The sequence below is a fragment of the Ischnura elegans genome, chromosome X, assembly GCF_921293095.1.
Source record: "Ischnura elegans chromosome X, ioIscEleg1.1, whole genome shotgun sequence".
In the NCBI taxonomy this organism is placed as follows: domain Eukaryota; kingdom Metazoa; phylum Arthropoda; class Insecta; order Odonata; family Coenagrionidae; genus Ischnura; species Ischnura elegans.
Window position 1 is genome coordinate 52,461,975 of NC_060259.1, and position 22,404 is coordinate 52,484,378.

Here is a 22,404-nt window from a genome sequence, read left to right on the forward strand (position 1 = left end):
CCGCCTATGTATTACATATTGGTTAATCTAACTGTCTTTGCGCAACAACAGCGCTAAAAACCTTTCGATGGTATTTTTCATTACATTAAAAACATTGTAAATAATTTCAATTTTATTTCAGCTCCTTCCAAGGATATCTACAGTGCTCAAAGGAATCGGTTCTGGACACGTGTGACAGCGAGGCAGCGAAATTCACGGAAGGATACCTCGACAAAATGGCACTACCCCTCATTGAGGTGAGTGTTCCCTTGCACTTAAAACTACGGGGTTACTCAAGTCCCAACGTTATCGGAAGTAGTCACAGACGAGGCCCAATATTTTGAGGGACTACGCTCAAAATTCTTTACCAAATGAAATGCTTGTGTACGTGACTTGACTTACCTTTGAAACTAAGTTTTTACAGGAAATGTTCCTTGAAAGCTGAGACACTGAAGGTAATGTTTCTAGGCTCCGCGTACTTAGCACTCCTTTGCGGAATATTTTGACACGGGACAAAATAAAGTATTCGATAATATTTCAAAATTTAAATTTTTTTGTCAAGGTTTCCCCTGATTTCGCAATGCACCTACCCCAAGAACAAAGCAAACCCACTGTATTCAATTCATATGATAGATTCTTGATAAAGCTCTCGCTGAAATGAAATCAATTTAGTAAATTTTAAATTTTCCTAAAAGTTGGCAAAGCATTAAAAAATCCGAGTAATTTTTTATTCTTTATGCCAGAGTGAGGGAATCGTGCGTAATAGATAAGCCTATTTTAAAACATGGGGTGGGAAAAGTTGCGAAGTTATGCCAGCAATTCACACTGCCAGGGCGATGACTTCACGTTTTGAAAGCCGAGTCAATTTTCGGCCCACCGATTAACTCAGCCATCCCTCGGTCTGGAGTACTTTTATCATCGTCTCGAAGTAATTAATTGGCCGTCCAAGGGCAGGTCAATTCGCATTGCCCGCATACTTCGTCTCTTTGACGAATACCTCGCGAAAGTGAGCTCGCATATTTCTTCCTTCTTTGTTTTTGCTTCTGGCGGAAGCTGTTGGAACGTTCACCCCTGGAATCCTAATAGACTAACCCTGTGATAAGACTTTCAAGGGATCGAGACAGAACTATGCATTCACCCATGCCCCGGGTGGTAAAATCTCCCCACGATAAGCAGACGAGGACTTCATCACTCCACCACCGGGGTCGGATATTGTGTATCTAATGAATGTCATAGGTTAAGGAAAGTAACCTATGAAATGTATTAAATACATAACTTGCTTTCTACAATTCAAATATTAAAAAGATACAGTTTCCGGCGTAATTCGGAGGAAATCTTTGATATTCAACATAATGAAAGTACTTGTCTATTTCTTTCCACACTTATTTATTTCATCCGACTCAAGTTTCGGCATAGACAGCAGACTCCCGATTATCCGGCTGCGGTTTATCCGGGTTGCGGATTATCTGTGCATGAGTTCACGGTCCTTTTAAGTTTTCGGCGATCTTTATAAAAAAATAAAATTGGACGCATTGGACGCGTAGGGAATTATACAAGGTTAAGGCCTCAACAAATTCAGTGCATCATGGTGCATATCACAACTTTTAAACTATAATATGTAAATATAATTAAAACATAATAATACCTTCTAAGTCTCGATGAGGCCATGTTTAAAAGGAACAGCACTCATGCTGGAACATAGACAAACGTAAAGAATAACGCTGGATTTTCGGTGGCCCCGCCACGTTCCTTAGCATCATCATCATGATTATTGAATCTATAATAATCAGTTTAATACTCAAAATAATAATTACCAGGTGCTATTATTTGAGAGAACCAGCTTTAAAATGCCAACGTTTCCTCTCCCTTCTCGGGGCTTCATCAGGACTAATGACCTGTTGCCTTTGCTTTGCGTCATTATATACTTACCTCCTTTGATTGGTGGAGGAGGATGAAGAGAAGGAGTTGGGTGTAGAGCCTTCTGGAATTCTCACTTCTTTTTGTGAATTAATTCTGATCATGACTCACTGATTCTCAAGCGCTAGGAATCTAGTGTAGTTATTTATTTCTAAAGGCTCCCAATGATTGTATGACAGGTGGTATATATTGATGCACACAAAAGATAACATGACAACACAAGGGATGTCATATTTTGCAGCTATCATAAGTAGGCTACAATATAAGGGTGGATAAACCTAAACAAGCCAATTATGGTACTCAGGGACTCGAAGTTATCTGTAGGCCTGGGTATATCAGTAAAATCAGTAAAATAATCGTATATTACGAGCAAGTAATGATTGCAACGGAAGAAACCCTTTCACCGTAAGGAGTAAACTACAAATAAAAATTACGCGTCGTAAAAAGTAATTGTCACAAGTGCAAATTACTGCAAAATTAATCGTTATAAGTAATCCGAGTACTTTTACTCGATTAGTTACCAACATTGGTCGAGAGAAGACCCATCACCTACGATAAGGTGGATACATTGGTACAATAATACGATTAGGTAGAAGAGGGGACTTTTTAGTCTCAACCTTGCCCGAATAAAGGCGTGTATTAATTTTATTATTACTATTATTATTATTATGATATTTTTAATAATAATAATAATCTAAAATCATGAATAGTAACAATTATCACAGTAGTTACAGTAACAATCACGAAAATAACAAGTATTAGAGTAAAGATTGCAATTGCAGAAAGTGAGAAAAAAAAACAAAATTTATTATCACTATCATTAACAACAATTGTTACAACAATTACATAAACAAACCCGAAATAAACAATATTTCTAGTATAAAGCATCCAACAATGCCACTTATCATTATATTGATGGGTATTAACAAACAATTTCTAAAAATAATAAATGTAAAAACATTTACCAACAATAAGGACATTTAGACATTTTTTAGGGTTAGATACAACAGCAACTACTATGGACTCCTATAAATAATGTTGTTATAAATGAAAAAAAAACAATAAATTCAGGAACAAGTTAAATTGACAAAAGTTGCAGAAATAACAGTATAAATTTTCAATAACAGCGAACAAGTGAGACTTTAACACTCTAAATAAATAAAATAACTCCAATTTCAACGAATCCATAAATGAAAATGACAATTTAATTGTTATTAACAATAACAACAGCAATATTTACTGTTGCAATAGCAGTTGCAACAATGATATTTATTTCATCAACTATTATTATCATTATTATTATTATTATGTTATATTATTATTATGTTTTTAACTTCTTGTAAATGAATTATGGAGAACCTGCTGATGAGCCTGTTTTGGCTCAGAAGGTCTCCTAATTGTAAAAATATTTTTTTATCCTAAAATTTTGTAATATCAGGGTTTTTCTCTTTTATCTTTTCTTGCCCAATAAGCCAGAATATGTGTTGGTTATATAGTGAAAAGCGTGTTAAGAATTTGTAAAGGGAATGTTTTTAATGTATTATATGTATTTTAAAATTTGAGATATGTATTTTTAATGTATTGTAATGTGTTTATAAACAATAATAAATTATTGATAATTTAAAAAAAATTATTATTACTATTAGCAATAATAATATTGGCATATTTTTCCTTCAGAGTCACTGCAAAGATCACTACGTCGGCTCGGACAACTGCGCCGAGCTGCTGGGCAACTCATCCTCGTGGCCGGCGAGCTCGGCCCTCGCGCTGCTGCTCTCACTGGCGGCCGCCCTGCGCGCCACCTCCACCTGAGTGCGGCCCGCGAGTGACACGCCGTCGCCACGCACAAGGGCCCCGCGGGCCCACACGCCTCGCTCCATCCTGGTTTATCACTCCCCCTCTCCCCCCTGCCTCCGTTTTCCTTATTTCCCACGGAACTTTTTGACTGGACACGAAAGAATCCGAGTGGTGCAGGGAACAAGTTGGGACATGTTAGAGCAGGGGCGCAGTCATTGAAGCCTCGGCGCGTGGCTCCCCCCACTTCCGCCCGCCGAGTGGACTGGCGCTGTGGCCGGAAGTGTTCGTTTCGTTTCCCGGCCGTGTACTTATGAAGTGCCTAGAGACTTTTTGACGTTTATTCGCTAGATCCCAGTTATCGTCTTTCCCTTTGCTTTAGTTACGTTTCATGAGTTTTAAGATGAGTAGCTTCAGGATAATATTATAAGGTGATGGTAATGAGTCTGCGTGCTACATCAGTTGTCGCCATATGAAAGATGTAAAGATGTTTATACTCTGTGAGAGAGAAGTTCAAATTTATTTAGTAACTTTGTTATGTGTATGAATATGCCCATTACTATAATAAATGTTATATTTTTTTCACTACTGATGATGCACACATTTCGCAACCTTAATCACCCTCAAGTTTTCACCGAGTTAGTGCAAAATTACTTCTTCCCGCCGTGAAGTGGGGAGCACACGAAAGAATGGAAATAATGACTGCACACAATCTCATTCCTCAGACCGAGCACTCTCATGAGAGAAGGTATGACTACCGCTCGATCATGTACTACTCGTTTAAAACTAACGCTGTAAATTTATAAAATTTGGGGTTTTTAGAGTCAACAGCGTTGTCAACATTTTTATATTAATTGAAATAGCAAACATATAATTTATACCAACGGGGAGAAAAAATATGTTACTGAAAGGGTGAATCTCTGGGTGGAATGATTGGGATTTATTGCAGCACTCCTTGCACATTCACTTGTATGATGAGTGTTTCCTGGACATATCTCAACCCTGCGAGATCTAACTTCTATGAATAGAACAATATTTTCAGCTCAATTGAAGACAGCTCAGCGAATCAGGGGCGCAGCTAGGAATTAAGACTACGGGGGTTTTAGGCGCAACTAGACCTCAGCTGTGTGCTATACCCGCCAGGATAAGCGGGGGGATGCGGGGGCCCTCCCCCAGAAAATTGTTAAGATAAATGGTTCAAAATGGCGAGTTTTATTGCTTTCTGAGGGATATTTTATTAATCCTTACACTATTCTATAAGTATATTTATCAAATTAAGTAAAATTGATTAATCCTAAAAGTTTCTCTCACCTCTGGGGGGGGGTTTAATCCCCCAAAACTTCCCCTCGCTGCACCACTGCAGCGAATCACACACAAGCCTAAGTTATTGACAAGTGAGACTAAAGCAACAGATAACGAGCAAGACACAAAGTATAAATTGATGGACACTCACAGGTGCTAAGAGGAGTATCAGTGAACCAGAGCGCTGCGGTGCCTTCCTTGGCCAAGATTCAACGTATGGCATGGTGAAGAAATATTCTGAACATAATTTAAGCTTCAAATTTATCATAAATTAACTGAACTAACAGCTTTCAGAAGACCTCATTCCTCCTAAGGAAGTTAAATAAATAAATCGATATTATCATCCATTATTATGTTTAATGCATCAGTATAAAAAATTTACGAGCCCAGGAAATTACAACGCTCTGCATTTTTCCCGAAATTCATTATATGCTCAGAATTTTAATTTTTGTTGATCCCAATTATTCATTTTCTTCTCATAAACAAAATTCTTCACTGGATAGTGATGGGTTATCCCCAACTAATAGGACGCAAAACCATACTTTCCATGCAAAAAGTAAAAGCTGAATAGCTTCCACAGATTTTATTTCCCTTTCAACACGCACAAAAAATCTAATTGGACCCGACATCCACGCATAACTAACGGCAGAAATGGTAGGTATGTACGGTAAGTAACCAAGAGCAGTAATTAGCATCCATCACTTTCAAAATTGTCGGATCTAATTTATATCCTTTGTTCTTCACATTGCTAATCGGTGATAGATCGATCTTAATTGAAGCGGGTCGGACTAGGATCGGCAGTGCGCATGATTCTGTCAACTAAACGGCACGCCTATTCGCCGCGTGAAATGAGCCGGTGGGGAATATATGGCCAGCGGGTCAATACAATACAATCCTGACAAATGAGCAGGACCAGATACACAAAGCGCCCATGCTCTGGATACAAGCCAACACCCGTCAGTCCACGAGTAAGTGTACGGAGAGTTTGGTAATAATATATTCATAGAGTGGGTTGACTTCATCCAAAGTAGCCACTTCCGAGACCATATATTAGCCATTTACTCCTCTGATAGGCATATTTCCTGAGTCTGTGGAAACTATGTTCTCTAAATCCACACATACTGATTTTTCAAGCAGTCAAAAATACTCTTAGCCCCATTTCTATAGTTTGAAAACACACGTACAAAAATGTTCCAAAATACTGTGCAACGTTAAATTCTATGAACACGATGTTCATCGATAGATATTAAAAGAGAAAGGTAAGGCTTAAGGTATCTTGATTTATAGACGAGGGGATTGAGAAAGCTAAGCTGGTTGTCAAATGCATAATTATATCATTATTTCCAATGCAATCGCCATTATAGCTCCAAATTTAGTTAAATTTTAAGAATTTTCTGTAAAACAATTATGGATTAAACAAAATTCTCCGAGGTAAATCCACTGGTCTCGAATTAAAAACTGAAAATTAGTTGAATCAAAGTAAGCAAAAGTATTTTTCCTTACATTGTGACGTACAGATGCTCTAAACGGACTTATTAAGCATCAAGTGCATGAGAACATATTCGCAGCAATAGCAAAGCACTTCGGTCCAATGCCAATTGGTACTCCAATATCCCTTATCGGTTGAATATACAATCACGCTATAATTGGTCATAATATTTTGCTCCTGTTCTCTCGTGAGTAACATTAGTGGTTCAGGAACCCGTTATATTCGCGCAAAAGAGCACATTGGTCCACGCATCCGTGGGATCCTTGTAGGACTCAGTATTTTCCGAATATTTGCGGTCTGCCTTAATTCACTCAATGCCATATTACCATGTGGTGGGTTGTCTCTCAATCTGCAAACAGCTCTGAGTATCAACCCTGCTAATTACATCACAAGCTGTCCATAATGGCATAAGGACGCCAACCCCATCTTTTTCTGTGAGCATACACCGTGTAACATGTATTCATGTGTGATCTCAATTTTGCAACTCCGATAGACTTGTGCGACCCCAGGGTGGAAAGGGAAAAAACTCGCAATTACACGCATTGATTGGCTTGTTTTAAATTCATCTCAAACTATCTGTTTCGTGAAAAGTTTGGATCACTGAATTTGAAAAAGATTACATTATTGTATATCTATAAGGGAAAATGAACTATATATGGTTAAAATTCCCGAGATACAGCCATTAAAAATTGGCAGTATTTTAGGAACAATTGACATTTTTCTGCGGTGATCATGGTCATAACTGAATTTTCGCAAAATTATCTGCCCTAGGACTAGACTTGCTGTAAAAAATTAATAGAAAATTAAATAAGCCTTAATCTGAGTGCACAGCATATATTTATCGGATATTAGCGGACCATGAGTCTCAGAAAAAATGGTACATAAGGTGCGTGCTACATGTTGAACGCCGTATGATTCTTAAACTGAAAACCAACATGAAGGCGTATAATTATGCCACATGAAGCTAATAAATGTTTGTAGGTTATTTTAGAAATTTATCAAATATGCATGCCCCTAGGTATCCAGTTTTCTCGCGCAATGTAAAAAAAACTCTGGCTTTCAAGCGCACAAGTTCGCCGTGAAAGAATGAGTTCCGAGTTGCAAACGCGTTGTACGCGTGCCCGGTAGACCATCAAATTCACGTCAGAAGAAGCATACTGTGACTGTATGTGAGAAAATCATCATATAAGATGTGATAATGAGTGATATTGACGGAAGAATGCGAAAGAGAAACGGGAGCCTTAAATCTAAATGTGAGTATATAAATAAAATGATTGTAAATTTCATGCATTCGTTTGCCTGATGCAAATAATGAGGAAAGTGTTTTTTATGCCGCTGTTATATCCTAAACAAACCCGTAATGTATCAAATATGTAAGAAGACGGTGAGTTTCAGAGATTCCGCAGCGTTGGCAACTCAGAACTATACGTCGTCCTGCACGACAGGTCACGCCTACCCCAAAATTTACCTGCAAATCCGCCGCTGTTATGTTAGGGGAGGGTGAAGTGGACATGCTACGGAAACGACCGACATTAATAGATGACCACGGATAAGGGTATGCAGCATCAAGCACCTCGTGATTGGATGACATAGTTCCCAACATTCCCATCTCGAATGAGTACTGAGTTCAATTTCGAGGATTACAGCAAGGGTTTGGATTGGTACCGTTGGCTTATCATGCCAATCGGGACTTCACAGCCCCGGGACAGTGGGCTGACATCGAAAAAAAAGCTGACCAATTACCTGTAATACATTTTTGCAGCCAGGAAGATGAAACTTCGCAAGAAAATTCTCAAATAATTTTCTCATTATATGGCACATTTATTTTGTCTACGTTTGGACGTTAACAATAAAATTGGGTCAACTTTGTGTGAGCTTTTAGAGAAACGTCCCCCCCTCGATTTTTCATGAACATTTACAAATTATCTTAAAGCTGCACTTAATTGAATTAATCCAGACGCGGAGGCCTGAATTCAAATCTCAGGCAGTGATAGAAATTTTTCATTGGTAATCAGAATCATAATTGACTGTTTTAAGAAAGATCCTCGTCTATTTGATGGAACTTGAATGATGATAAAAATACGTAGTGGAAAGGAGTGGTGATTTAAAGGACTATTCCTTGAAGCTATGTTGGTGCCCGCCATGTTAATGGCTATGAAATCATAATAATTAAATCACAAAAGATTTTCCCGATACTTCCACGTTTATAACGCCTTATGCTGCACGGAAAAGCAGTAAGGAATCTAAGATAGCGTAGTGCCCTGCACAAAGCCACGGCAATCCAAAAGATCCGTGGTTTACTTCTCGATCTGGATACATTTATTTCCACCGAGTATATTCGAATAATATATTCCTAGACTTTCTTAATTGTATGAAAGAGCTTGTCTGAAAGTACTTAGCCCCTTTCACAGAAACCCAATTATTAAACTTGGTGATCTTCTGTAGCAAATTATAGTTAGTAAGGGATGTGGAGAACAAAATGCTTCTCTTAAGGATTATGTCCATTCAAATTCCATTGTATATAAATTATGCCCCTCCTGTCCACCGAAATTACACCCATACGAATGCCAAGAACTTAAAAAACAGAATACTTCATCATATATTATCATACTATGTGTCACTTTACCCTTCTGCAGCCTCTCATAAAACTGAAGTCCATCATTTCTACCCCAAATAACCTGCAATTTCGTCATCAAGAAGTTCAAAAATGAGGATCGAATCTAGTAACCATGCAGATTAGTCACCTAACTAATAAAATAATAATAGATCGGAGGATCATTTCTATCCTCTAACTAAAAATAGCAAAGACAAAGAAATTCCACTGCGTAAAAACTGAGGGATGGATAATCGATGGAAAAGAAAAATGGATTCCACGATCCTCTTACCAACGAAATACAATCTTTTGAAAGAAGACTAATTTATTAATGGCACTCCCTTGTGTAGTAGTTCCCCACCCCACCAATTATTTCACTTTGTTCCGTACGTAAGCCCTTGACATTCTAATAAACGCTAATATTTTAATTGCATTACGCCACTTATTAGCTCACGCTCGACATTATGTTATTTCAAAGCAGTCACAGGCTGCCGTGACCTATCACCACCGAATCGACAAATTAATGACGAACTCACCGCTCTTTCAGTCGCGACAAGATAATTCCGGAAGCGGATATTGATTTCATTGAAAGCGTTTCATTTATGTTCACAATGTCCCCGCTCATGACCACGTTAATACCACCACGAACAACTTGTGCATCACAAATTCTACTAAAGATTTAAATACTTTCATATAATGAATGATTGCCTTTAATGATTGCTTCAAGTAATAAAAAAGATTTAAAAAAAGAACTTCAAACGCTATTTATAGGTAAAGTATTGTCTGCTCCTTTGAATCAAGACGGAAGAGGTACGAAAATAAATATTCGCAATTCGGTGATATACTTTGCACATTGGCTCGAAATAATACTTTTGAAAAGTGAAATATATACTTAAAAAGTGTTAAATTCTATTTTTGACCTATTCATCTTTTCAATTTTTCATTATGTTACGGTTACAATTTGCTCTTTGGATAACTCAAAAATATTCTGGGGAAAAGAGACTGTTGAAGTATTTGCGGAGAGCTTTAAATAATTTCTATTTCAAAATGATCTATCAGTGGGAATTGCATAGTGTTTTCATATTCAGTCTATCAGTGAGATAATTTGAGATAATGTAGACGTTGGATTGAAATAGCACAATTTATCATTAAGATAATGGAGTTTTCTCAGTCTAAATTTTCATTTGAATTTTTAACTATTTTTTTGCAAAAACCTGCAAAATATTTCTTAATCAAAAAATATAATTCGGGTTTTTTTCAAAATATTTTCAACAATTTGTGTAAATACTGAAAATAAGTCTCTTCTCTTTTGATTTCTTTAGAGAGCAAACTGTATCTGTGTTTGAATGAGTAATTGTAAAGATGACAAGGCCAAAATTGAATTTATCATATTTATAGTATTTATTTTACTATGTAGCGTATTTAGAGCAAATTTCGCAAAATATCTCACCGAATCATGGAGATAAATTTCGTTCGTCTAAAGTCCACTTTAAGAAACAGACAGAATTTCGCCAAAAAATGATATTCAGAATCGTTTCCTTTTCTTTTTTGTATGCATGTTAACCTCCAAGCTACTGTCAAGATAGTTGAGAGTTATTCCTTAATTATTATTTTCATGTATTTTATTTTTGGCGGCATTTTTTTCACGCCCAATGTAGCATCAATTTGTACCGATAACTTTTATTTTTGCTTTATTGGATGTAACTACCAGACCGATCTTGTTTATTCGATAGTGTTCCAAATTGTTCTCCTTGTAATGATTGTATCCGCTAGATAAATGAAATTGCAGCAAAGTTAATGTGACCTAAATTGTTGTCAGTGATTCATTTCTGATGTATTTACCCAGTATTGTAAGAACAAAAAGGATGACAATTAATCCCTTTTATTGGGAGCCTTTGGAAAACTTGATTTCTCTCGGAAGTTCAGATGGTGAACGGAAACACGAAAACACATCGGCAATGGCTATCTTATAGGCAAGCTATGCAGCGAACTGGACGGATCATAGAGACATTAGCCATAAATATCCATAGGGAGGACTTAGTGTGACATTCCAACATCGATTGGTCAATGTCGGCGTTCATAGAAACGTTTAGCGCGAAACCTGATGAAAGTAGAGCGGGATTTTGGTAGATTTTGAATCGTTTTGTTTATTCAAATCTTCATTCATGGAAAATTACGTCTTGGGATGAAACATATGATGGGTATTATACCGACTGCAGAAGTGTACTCTATAAAATACACCGAGGCAGGTAAGAAATCACTCAACTTATTTTCATACAAACCTATTTTTCTTTAACCTTTTAATGAAAAGTTCATACCCTTTTAGAAGACCTTCCGGAATTAGCCTTATTTTGGCAAGAAAAGTGCATATGTGTCATTTTTAATTCGCTAAGAGAGGTAAGCTTGAGCAAAAGATGGTCCTTCATGTTACAAAAGTTAGTTAAACCTCAATTACTTCGAAAACGAGCGCATAACCGAAAAAATCGCCCCCAGGCCTCTGTGCAGCGTCAGAAGACCATTTCACTATAAAATTGTTCAGTAACTAAGGAGGAATGAGGCGATAAAAACCTGGTGCCGGTGTCAGCCTACTCTCAAGGCGCCAACGGTACCATGGTTCAACTTCCCAGCCAGTTAATAGAATCCTTTACTGGACATCCCTTGTGCAGTCTTCCAAGATCAATCTGAAAATTTTTAGTGGGTGATGAGATTCGAACCTGAGTCCCAAGGTTGGAAATTAAACTATCTTACTAGAGCAACGGGCCTATTCTCTTTGCCTACTTACTTCTCGAGTTACCAATTTTTTGTGTTGCCAAAACCACACCGCACCTGATAATAATCCACCCAATTAATCTCATGTTCCTAATTCAATACGATTCGCAGTCATTTTATACGCTTAATCGTCACTAGACGAAGATTTCCTCTACGCGCAGACTACAACCCTTCTCCCTCCTTTTTGCATCACCACCTTTTAAGCCGATACCCTCTTCACTCATGTTTATTCTACCGAACTTCATTGTGTGACTAAGCCAGCTTATAGTACGGTGAAGATTCCTTCCCACTCCTTCCTCTCAATGTTACTATTATTTTTTTTATCAGTGTCGACTTTCTTCGATTTTCTGGGAACCAAACGGCGGTCCGTCACCGCTAATCCAACCACACAGTCCTAATAATCCGTTTGCTCCGTCGACTGTTCCATGACGCCGAACACGGGAAGCTGAAGAAGGATATGGTGCTTTCCCGGCGAATGCTGTTGATAAAGTCTTCACGGGAAATCAGCCGGGTAAGGATGGACATTGCTACTAATGTTTCAATGGCCTTCTCTGCCATCGTCTTCAGGGCAAATCATTCCTCAATCAGGGCGAATTCACCCTGAAGACGATGGCAGAGAAGGCCATTGAAACGGTGGCAGCAATGCCCATCCTTACCCGGCTGATTTCCCGTGAAGACTTTATCAACGGGAAGCTGGAATTCAGAGATAGTAAAAATATATCAGATCGTTGCCACTTTATTTTTATGGAGTATCAGGGGTGCAATAAATCATTTAAATTTTTCCTCAAAACCACTGAATAATAAATTTTTCTCGTGTCTATTATTCCGTGAAGGTGATTTACTTTCTTTGTTGCGCTTCAATTAATTTGAAGCAAAAATTCAGAGTAAATAGTAAAAATATATCAGAACGTTGCCACTTTATTTTTATGGAGTATCAGGGGTGCAATGAATCATTTAAATTTTTCCTCAAAACCACTGACTTATAAATTTTTCTCGTGTCTATTATTCCGTGAAGGTGATTTACTTTCTCCGTTGCGCTTCAATTAATTTGAAGCAAACTTTACGCAATAATCTTAGGATATGAGTACGTCTGCCGCTAAGGCACAGTTGCATAAGTGTTATTTAGATGCAGGCAATTAAATCACCATAGATACTGCTATTAAAAAAGAGAAGTCACTGTGCTTTTACGGGCATAATTTTTTCTATTAATTTCACCTTATTACTACCTCCGCATTAAATATTATTTATATTCCCTAAACATTTGCAACGCAAAATTATAACCTTTCATCTGGGCCATCCGACAAGTTAAGTCGATGCTATATGATTGGATACTATTTTCACACCTGGACCGAATGCCGCTGAATTTTCAAGAAACAGAGCAGAGAGAAATAGAGGGTTAGGAACTCCGTCCCTTTTCTATATTTAATACGCGGGTGGAGACCGTTTGGAGGGAGGAGAGTACGACTAAATAGCAGGCCGCAAAGACGGCCAAACTCGAAATTTAATTATTTCGCGGGCAGCTGAGTGACTTGAAGGATTTCAGGGAAAGGGATTTGCCGAAGGATTTTCCCCGAAATGAGTAAAAAGGGAAAGAATGAAGAAACGGGACGGAATTAAAGAGGCGAGAAAATGAGAGCACGCGCTCTCCGCCACTCAGGTTGAAGAACGGCGAAGGAAATTGCACGCTGAGAATATGCGAGCCTCAAAAACAGCCGTCCATTTGGTGCCATAATAAATAGTATGTAGTCATAATAAATAAACTATGCGATATGCGATGCTAAACTATATGCGATATGCGATGATAAACTATAAGCTATGCGATATTTCTTGTTTGAAAATCAACTTACTGATTCAAATCTATTAATCATAGCTGAAATATCACTACCAATAACAACAACAAACAAACAATTTGAGATCAGTGAAACTATAGCAATAACCGGAAACTTATCATGGACCCTAGTCAAATGAGCTTAGGAATAATATATAACATACAGATAACAGCGCGATGCATTCTTCTGATTCGAAAAGCAACCTACTGATCAAAATCTATGGATCAAAACTGAAATATAACTACAAACAAATTATCACGACAAACCGGCACTTTATGCAGAAGTGCCGTTTCCCAGCTCTGAAAGATATAGTTAATTTGAAATCAGTTAAAATACAGAAATAACAAGAAACAGATCATGGGCACTGATCAAAGGAGCTTAGGAAAAATTAATAGCATAGAGGTAGCAACGCGATGCATTTTTTTTATTCGAAAAGTAATATACTGATTCAAATCTATGGATTGCAACTGAAATATCACTACATATTATAACGAAAAACCCGCACTCAATTAGGGATGAAATTACACATTTCTCCGATAAAAATTACACCGTCACATTAAATCAATATGTATGTATTTAATATTCATTGAAAAAAAAAGTGTTGCGATCTGTATGGCAGTAAGACTGCTCTTTATACAGAGGTACTAGTTCCCAGTGCTATACTAATTGATGAATTTTAGAGCAGTGAAACTATAACAAGAGACCGGATCATATATTTAACCAGAGAAATATCATAGACCCTGATCAAAGGAGCTTAGGATTGTATTGAGTTATAGCATTGATGTATGGAGTTTGGGGTCAAAAAGGTGGAATTGAGGAGAAAGAATGTGAGGTTCATGAAATACGCTCCTCATATGGTAATTAAGAAGAGCGTGCGTAATTGATTTGAAGAATTACTGCAACATAACAAGTACTTCAAATGAGAAGCGAGGAGGGTGCACATTGCAACACTGGAGACTACCCTTGAAAGTAGCAATGGCTGCTATCGATGAAATTTACAAAAGCAAAGAGCAGAATGAGATGAAAATTTACATAATGACTGTAGATCACAGATTGGAAAGCAGTTGGAAAATCCACTTGGCCAAGAGCGAAATATGCTGAGTTGTAAAGAATAAATCAGATACAATCCAGGAAACTGATTAAGCCCTATCCTCCCATAACCTATGAATAGAGTAAACACCCTTTTTTCGCGTGCGAAACAAAATTAGTAACCCTATCGTCCTCAAATCCATTCGAGCCTCCAGCATCTTCGAAACAGAAATCGACAACGATAAAGAGAGGAAACGTCTCCTTCCGGTGCCGCTTCTGTCTAAATCAACACAATTCCTCCTTAAATTTCCCTCTCAGCAAACCAATACTTATACGTTCTGGTACCTTCGTCATCCGCCATCGAACTAAATATCTACATCTACCCTGCCAGCCGCCTATAAAGGCATGTGGCAGGGGGTGTTAGGACACCAGCCGTCTACATATAAATAGCAAATACTCCAACAATATTACGACTATCATTTATTAAAGTTCTTTATGATTCAGGGAAAAAACTAATTCCCATATCCATCCGTTCGGCATAATGTCTCTCTTAATTTATTGCCCCTATTGGAATTGGAAATTTAGTGGGGCTCTAAGATGAAGTTTTCCATGTCGCTCCTAAATTAATCTATTCTTCATTGTTCAAGTAATCCAAGTCTACCGCGCCAGTGGCGCAGCGAGGAGGGGTTTTGGGGGTTAACCCCCCCCCCCCCCCATAGCTCACAGAAATGTTTAAGTTTAATCCATTTTACATAATTGGATTGATATTACTAATAGAATAGTGTAAGGATTAATGAAATATCCCTCAGAAAGCAGTAAAAACTCACCATTTTGAACCGTTTATCTTAAAATTTCGCAAGTTATTAATCTCTCACCTACCGCTTATCCTGGTGGGTATTCCATACTCCCACACACCCCGGTATTAGTTGCACCAAAACCCCCCCAGCCTTAATTCCTATCTGCGCCCCTGTACCGCGCAGCCTCCGACTGTCTAGCGGCTCCCAGCCTAAATTGCTTCGCATTTGGGTAACGCTGACTGTACGCCCGTAGCAGTAGTTTTTCACGTATCGCGCAGCTTTCCTACGTATTTTATTCACGCCACGGAGTGAGTCTTAATGCACCGGATCCCATATGCTCGCTGCATATTCAAGGTGTGGTCGAACGAGTGCGAAATGATATCGTTCTTTTACTTTCTCGTCCGAAGAGCTTCCCACAATACGCTTGACGAATTCTAAACTTCTTCAGGGCTATGCCGCAAATATTCTTTGCGTGTTCCCCACGAGATGTCGAAGTTATCGCAACTTCACTTCGTCTGTTGCCTTTATGTTAATACCATAAGGCGCCCAAATATAAGGTGCTTCCACCCTCCGGCCATATTTTTGAAATGAATCTGTGAATGCATTATTTTTCCACGGCTAAATACTATTGTGCTGAATACTCCTTGGTATGCTATGGTATTGCTTTGATGCCATAAATGACAGTTTTATTAAGTTAAACCCTAGGTTTGGATGCTTAGCAACCTTTCATAAGCCAATAAACCACGCTTTTTCCCACTTTCATTTGTAACCTCGCTCAACATATGTGCGAATATGTGGGCATATATGGACATGGCAGGATAAGTATGGTGAAGCGAGTATAAAAGTATGTACTTGTAATCCACGGAGCCTCGTGAATGGAGTATTGGACTAATATTAAAGTTGAAGGCTATTTGGTAATATGTAGTGAAGTGCCCGCTTGTATTACGCTTCTTTCCACGAAAGACAGCATGAGGGTCTCTATTTGACCTCCAATTCGATATATAGAGTTCAGTACTAAAGGTCTATCCTTTAGGCACCGAAGAAGGAGGGCTCCTTTAAACTGTTTCTTGTAGAAATTGAACCCTCTTGGATTAGAAACCAGGCCCTCCATATGAAATGCCATCGTTCAAACCACTGCACTAATCTGATCCATATATCCTGTTATAATAATATCTGGTTAAAGTCAGCCTTTAAAATGGTAAACCCTAAATACTGACTAGAAAGTGTATGAGAATCCTGTTTCGCCGCATATGATGTCTTTCGGTCAGACTACATGATACTATAAATGGAACAGTTTAATAAAGTTCTACCTAAGGTTAGTAAAGAGGCCTAGAAGCCTTTCACAAGCCGTAATGTCTTCCCTTCCGTTGGTAACCTCTCTCAGAGATATGCGAATATGTGGGTATTTACGGACGTGGCAGGATAAAAATGGTGAATCGACCTCGAGAGATATTTCAAAGATTTTTGGCCTAATAGAAAGATTCATTTTCATTGAGCCATGCCAAATATTTAGCCCATATTCACGATACTTTTGAAGTTATGCACGAAAACGTGATTTTCGTACTCTTCTTCTTGTGATAAAAAAGGAGAAATTAGCATTTTAATGGTAGACCTTCATTTTGAGAGTTATGAGGTATTTTTATAATGTTTTTATCCTTACAACATTAAGAATGGCCTTGAAATTTTGAAAAAACTTCGCCCTGCGAGAGTTTAAGAACAATAGCCGCTTTCCGCTTAACATTTATGCGTCTATGAAAGAATTTTCAGCTAAATTAAAGCAGTAGAACATAGTTGAAAAAGAACTAAATAAAGACCTGAAGAACCATCGCATTTTGCGCAAAAAATAAAGCCGTCAAGGCAAACATTATGTTAGCCACACATGGGTGATTGACATATTGCTCTACAAACCATTTCTAAAAACTTTGCTGAGTACATGAGAATGCTTAATTTTTTGTTTCTAAATCATTAATCCCTTATTAGCTCTTATCTTGGTCGCCTTTCGCATATTATCATCTTAAAATCTTAGGACACGCGTTTTTTTCTCCAAATTACACGGCGGACCATTTTAGGACAATCTTAACCATATCTGTCATTCAACCGATGAGGTTACCGCGGATCCCCGTATCAGTTGCGTTTTTCCCTTTCAAAGAAGTCTTGATGTCGTTTCTTTGAAGTCGGCTTTCGTTTATTCTCCACGATCCTTTCCGGTGCATTACCTTAAAATCTCGTTTTGATTTACTAAAAACGTTGTTTTGTTGAAAAAAGAAAAACCGTCAAGAAAGATCCATGGATCACGGATGACGCCTCACAACTCATAGGAGACAGAAGATAGTAAAATAATACACAACTGAAGAATGGCAATTGAACTAAAATAAAATAAGAAACGAAATAAGACGCAAATAGAGAAAAGCTAGAGGAATATCTTCGAAGATGTTCAGAACAACTTCTCATGTGGAAAGATAGGAGCTGCCAATAGGTTAGTTGGGAACCACTTCAAGGAGCAGAGCGCCAGAAACATTGCCAGTAACAGCAGTAACGGAGATATTTTGATTGAAATGAAGATAAATTGAAGAGATGGAGAGAACACCTGGAAGAACCATGCAACGGACATAACCTTGTTAGCATGCCACAATATAGGACACATGAAGGAATAAAGCAACTGGCATTGAACATATTTCTGCAGAGCTTATTAGAAATTGAAGGGAAAAGACATTCTCTCAGATCTACAAAACAAACTGCGACACGCACATAGAACATACCAAGGGACTCCGTGGAGAACACCGTCATTACTGTTCCCAAAACCAAGAGAGCGGAGAAAGGTGAAGATGATAGGACTATTAGCCCAACGACAAATGCGCCGATGCAACAAGCTAGAATCATCTACAGGATAACGGAAAGCAGTAGTTTTTGGATGAAGACCATTTCAGATTTAAGTATAACGAGGGCACTAGGGAATGAATACTAGCCCATAGGATGCTCGCAGAGAAAACCTAAATTCATCGCTTTTGTGGACTTAAAAAAGGCTTTTGATGGATTACAGCCATGAAATGTTCATTATATATTCCTTTTATCAGTTATAGGAGCAAAAACAAAGTTTTTTTTTCGAAATAAAAGTATTGTAGTTGTTTTCCAATTCAGAAAACCTGGATTGGAATGCGAATTTCGAAATCCTGAAATGAATTGGAGTATTTCATAATTAATGAAGAATTATCAAAAATTTATATAAAAGCCAAGTTTTCATGATTGAATGGGGTCGTAGCAGCGAGAGGAACGGATAAGAGGAGGAGCTAGACAAGGATGTGCTTGTCCACCAGAAGTTTCGATGACATAGTAGTCATCCTCTGATTTATTCTCATAGCATTCTCTGATTCATTAACTCCCCATCCGGCTGTGAATTCGTAGCGAATTAATGTATTGTGTGCATCAGGAAATCCCAGGATTCCATTTGTTGCCGGAATCATTCGATGCATTTCGCACTTGTCTACAGCTTATCATCCGACCTTTCAAGGAACGAGCTGTTCACACTGTATCGGGATTCGGTTCCATCTAAGCATGTCTTTCCTTTTGTTATTTCTCTAATTATTATTATCCACTAATTATTATAATAAATAAACTTTAAAACAAAGCTATCAAACTCCCGTTTATAAAACTTATAAAAGCTTATAAAACAAGTAATCGTCTCCAGTTCTCTTTATAGAGAAACGTCTCATATGCCGCAGTGATTCCATAATTATCTATGCCACGTTACTATTTTTCTCGAGTGTACTAGCAAAACAATCAAGCTGTCCCACCAGCTGCCGTTCTTACAGAGTGCCTAATAATTTCACTTACGTGCATTAAAATGGAAATCAACACATGTGTCAAGCAGTGAAGAGCATATCGCTCCATAATTCATTTCAATATGATCTGGAAATTATCTTTTTAACTTCCCGAACAATTTGACTCAGTCTTTCTGTGCCCAAATAGAATTCTCAAGTTATTGTGATAGATATGTACAAAAGACGAAAATCTTGAGATAACATTCGGTATCGATGATCAGAGTTAGGTTTTCGGTATATCTCACCATTCAAATTAAGGCTCCTTACCAAATTAGTGGGAAAATGCATCACAAGATGCTTTAAAGGCAAATTTACGGGATTATCAAACCAGATATACAGGCAATCATGCAATGTCAGGTTATGTAAACACAACACGGAAATGGATGGTAAGTGTAGCATATTGCAACAACGAATTCAATGCATATTATAATGAAAAATATGATGCCTTTGATGTGAATTAAGGTTACTTAAGGTTATCAATTTTTGCATTGAATAACTATGGTTAAACAATGCTAGTTATACCGAAAGGGAAAGGGAACGAATAAGTTTTTAAACAGGTGTGAAAAAACCGTGATGTACGAGTTATGTCCCAGCATACTATATTTGTTGATTTTCAGGTCACTACAATACATATAATAATGTTTTTTAATATTCATAAGTAGTTTAGAAGAGGTTTCATTCAAAATTCTAATTAAAGTTTTACACCTAAATTATAAACTTCACTTTCTGGTAAATGTCAGAGAAATTCTTCCACTATTGAATCCTTAGATGGTTTACTTGCTTTTAATTGCATACGAATTGTTGATTACGTAGAAAATCAGTGGATGCCCCTAGATTAGAAATTTTATCAAGCGCCCAAGCTACATTAACGGAAAAAATCTTTCACGCACTTCGAGGATCGGGTCCATATCCCACCTTTTTCCTGGTTTCCCTTAATTTGCTTAGCTCAGACGGCGCTGATTTTTTTCATCTTGTAAATCCTTATAGAGAGTATATTTTCTTACTTTCTCTCTCTCTTTAACCCATTTTTAAAATGAAAGAGATGGACTTCGCTTTCATCTCTCAAAATGAAATACCAAAGAAAATTTTCTAATTTATTTCTTTGCTCCAATGCATTTTCCTTATTAGTTAAATGCCATCTTCTCCCATGGTATATCCATTTTAAATACTAATGTTTTGATTTACAGGATACTACAATACATACAATGTTTTTAATATTCATAAGTCGTTTAGAAGAGTTTTCATTCAAAATTCTAATTAAATTTTTACACCTAAATTATAAACTTCAAAACAAGGTTAAAAAAAACTTTCTGGTAAATGTCAGAGAAATTCTTCCACTATTGAATCCTTAAATAGTTTACTTGCTTTTAATTGCATACGAATTAATCGACGAGAAATTATTCTTTCATAATCTGAATAGGGAGCGGATAACTGTCGAATTTAGCCAAACACACCGTTGCAATCTTTAAAAACAAAAGTAGCAAAAAAATAGGCAATTCGGAAAAGACATCGATTCCTTGCCTTGAATGATACAAAAAATAGGAGACGGCACTAACATGCATAGCATCTCTCATTAGAGCCTTGGATAAAGTTAAGAGGGATTATTACATAATATATTAATTATATTAATAAAAATTATGTTGAATAATTTCAGAGAGAAGGTTCTTCGCCATAGAAAAGAAAACCAAAGGTTAAAGTCATAATGCTATTTGCGAACACATCCAAGTAGTTTAGCGAATTATCATAGTGAACAGTTGATATGAAAACCAAATTCATAATTTACGTGAAGGCCAAAATCCCCTTCATTTAGCCAAATAACTAAGGAAATTTATAAAACCAACGAAATCAATGAAAATTTAGATGTGTCAAGTTCTAAACACTAAAACATTACAAAAGTGAGTATTTCTGTTAATGGCCGAGAAATCGGGCACAAAAAATAAGATATATATGTGATTTAAAAAATATAAGAGAGTAATAGCTAACGTACCAAATTCCTTCAAATTGGCAAAGAAACAAATCTAGCGATTCGATCGATGGATTTTTCTTCCTCATAGGAAAATCCACTAGGATCGCTAGAACATTAATTGCTAATGCTTGGTTTCGCTAATAGTAGGGCCCCCTTCGCTTCTATAGCGTTGGGGTGTTTTTCCCTCGTCCCGTCCCTTCCGTACCTATCCCTTCCCAGAGGCGTCGGCGGGCTCCCATCGCGGCGGCGCCTCTATCCTTTTTCCTTCCCTTCCTTCCCCTCCCCGGGTGTCTGGGCGTATAAGCCACGGGCTTGGTTCCCGGCCCCGGTGCGTTGTATCCTTGAAGGGCTCCCCTGAGCTCTCACACGTTGGCAAAGAAACATTAAATTCCCTTAATATGCGAGAATATAGATAATTTTGAGAAATGTTAGACTGAAACGAAGTGATTTAAGATCTCTAGTCATCGTTGCTCCTTCTTTCATGGGATTATAGTCACAGAAAATTTTCGGTCGATAATCAAACTGATGAGAAGTGTTAAAAATACGGCAACTGTAAAATTTCTCGATATACGACCATGATGGCAGAGTATTTTCTTTTTCATATTGTGGCAACTAGGATGGAGAGCTGTTAAGTAACCTGGAACTGTTTTCACCACTTCATAGATTTCCTCCTCAGATTTTTTTTGATCATTCACATTAGTGAACTTTTACCGCATCACTTCATTATTAAACGTGAAACTATTCAATTAGCTATCTTATCCTGGCAACAAACCGCTATTCATACCTCTCTATTCTATACCTCATTCTGCTTACCTCTACGAACAAAGTGAAACGAGTATTACAACGAATATTAGTACTCCAAGTGACATGAAATAGCTGTAAAATATTGATGAAATCGGTAAAATAATGAGTGCGGCAGTTTATGGTAAATAATCAGTTCTTTAAACACCCACGCAAAAAGATGGAAACCGTAGGTTCTAAATACGTTTCTTTTATAAGTATAGGGAAATGATGATTCTGGCATCACTCTCCTGAGCATTACGGCTGGCATGCTTTGGTCAGGTGAAAATAATAGCAATTAAACCCTTACTAATTCTTAGCAATAAGATGGAAGGGGCCCTT

The 22,404-nt window shown here is 37.5% G+C and overlaps 1 protein-coding gene across 1 annotated transcript in view; it reads left to right on the top strand.

The window, feature by feature from the left end:
- Positions 1–4,278, top strand: part of LOC124170918 — a 184,779-nt gene extending 180,501 nt beyond the window's left edge. Inside the window, exons 5-6 of the mRNA XM_046549972.1 lie at positions 122–236; positions 3,574–4,278. Coding sequence (XP_046405928.1) covers positions 122–236; positions 3,574–3,708 — 250 coding nt within the window. The 3' untranslated portion in view covers positions 3,709–4,278. The remainder of the gene's footprint in view (positions 1–121; positions 237–3,573) is intronic.
- Positions 4,279–22,404: the final 18,126 nt, after the last annotated feature.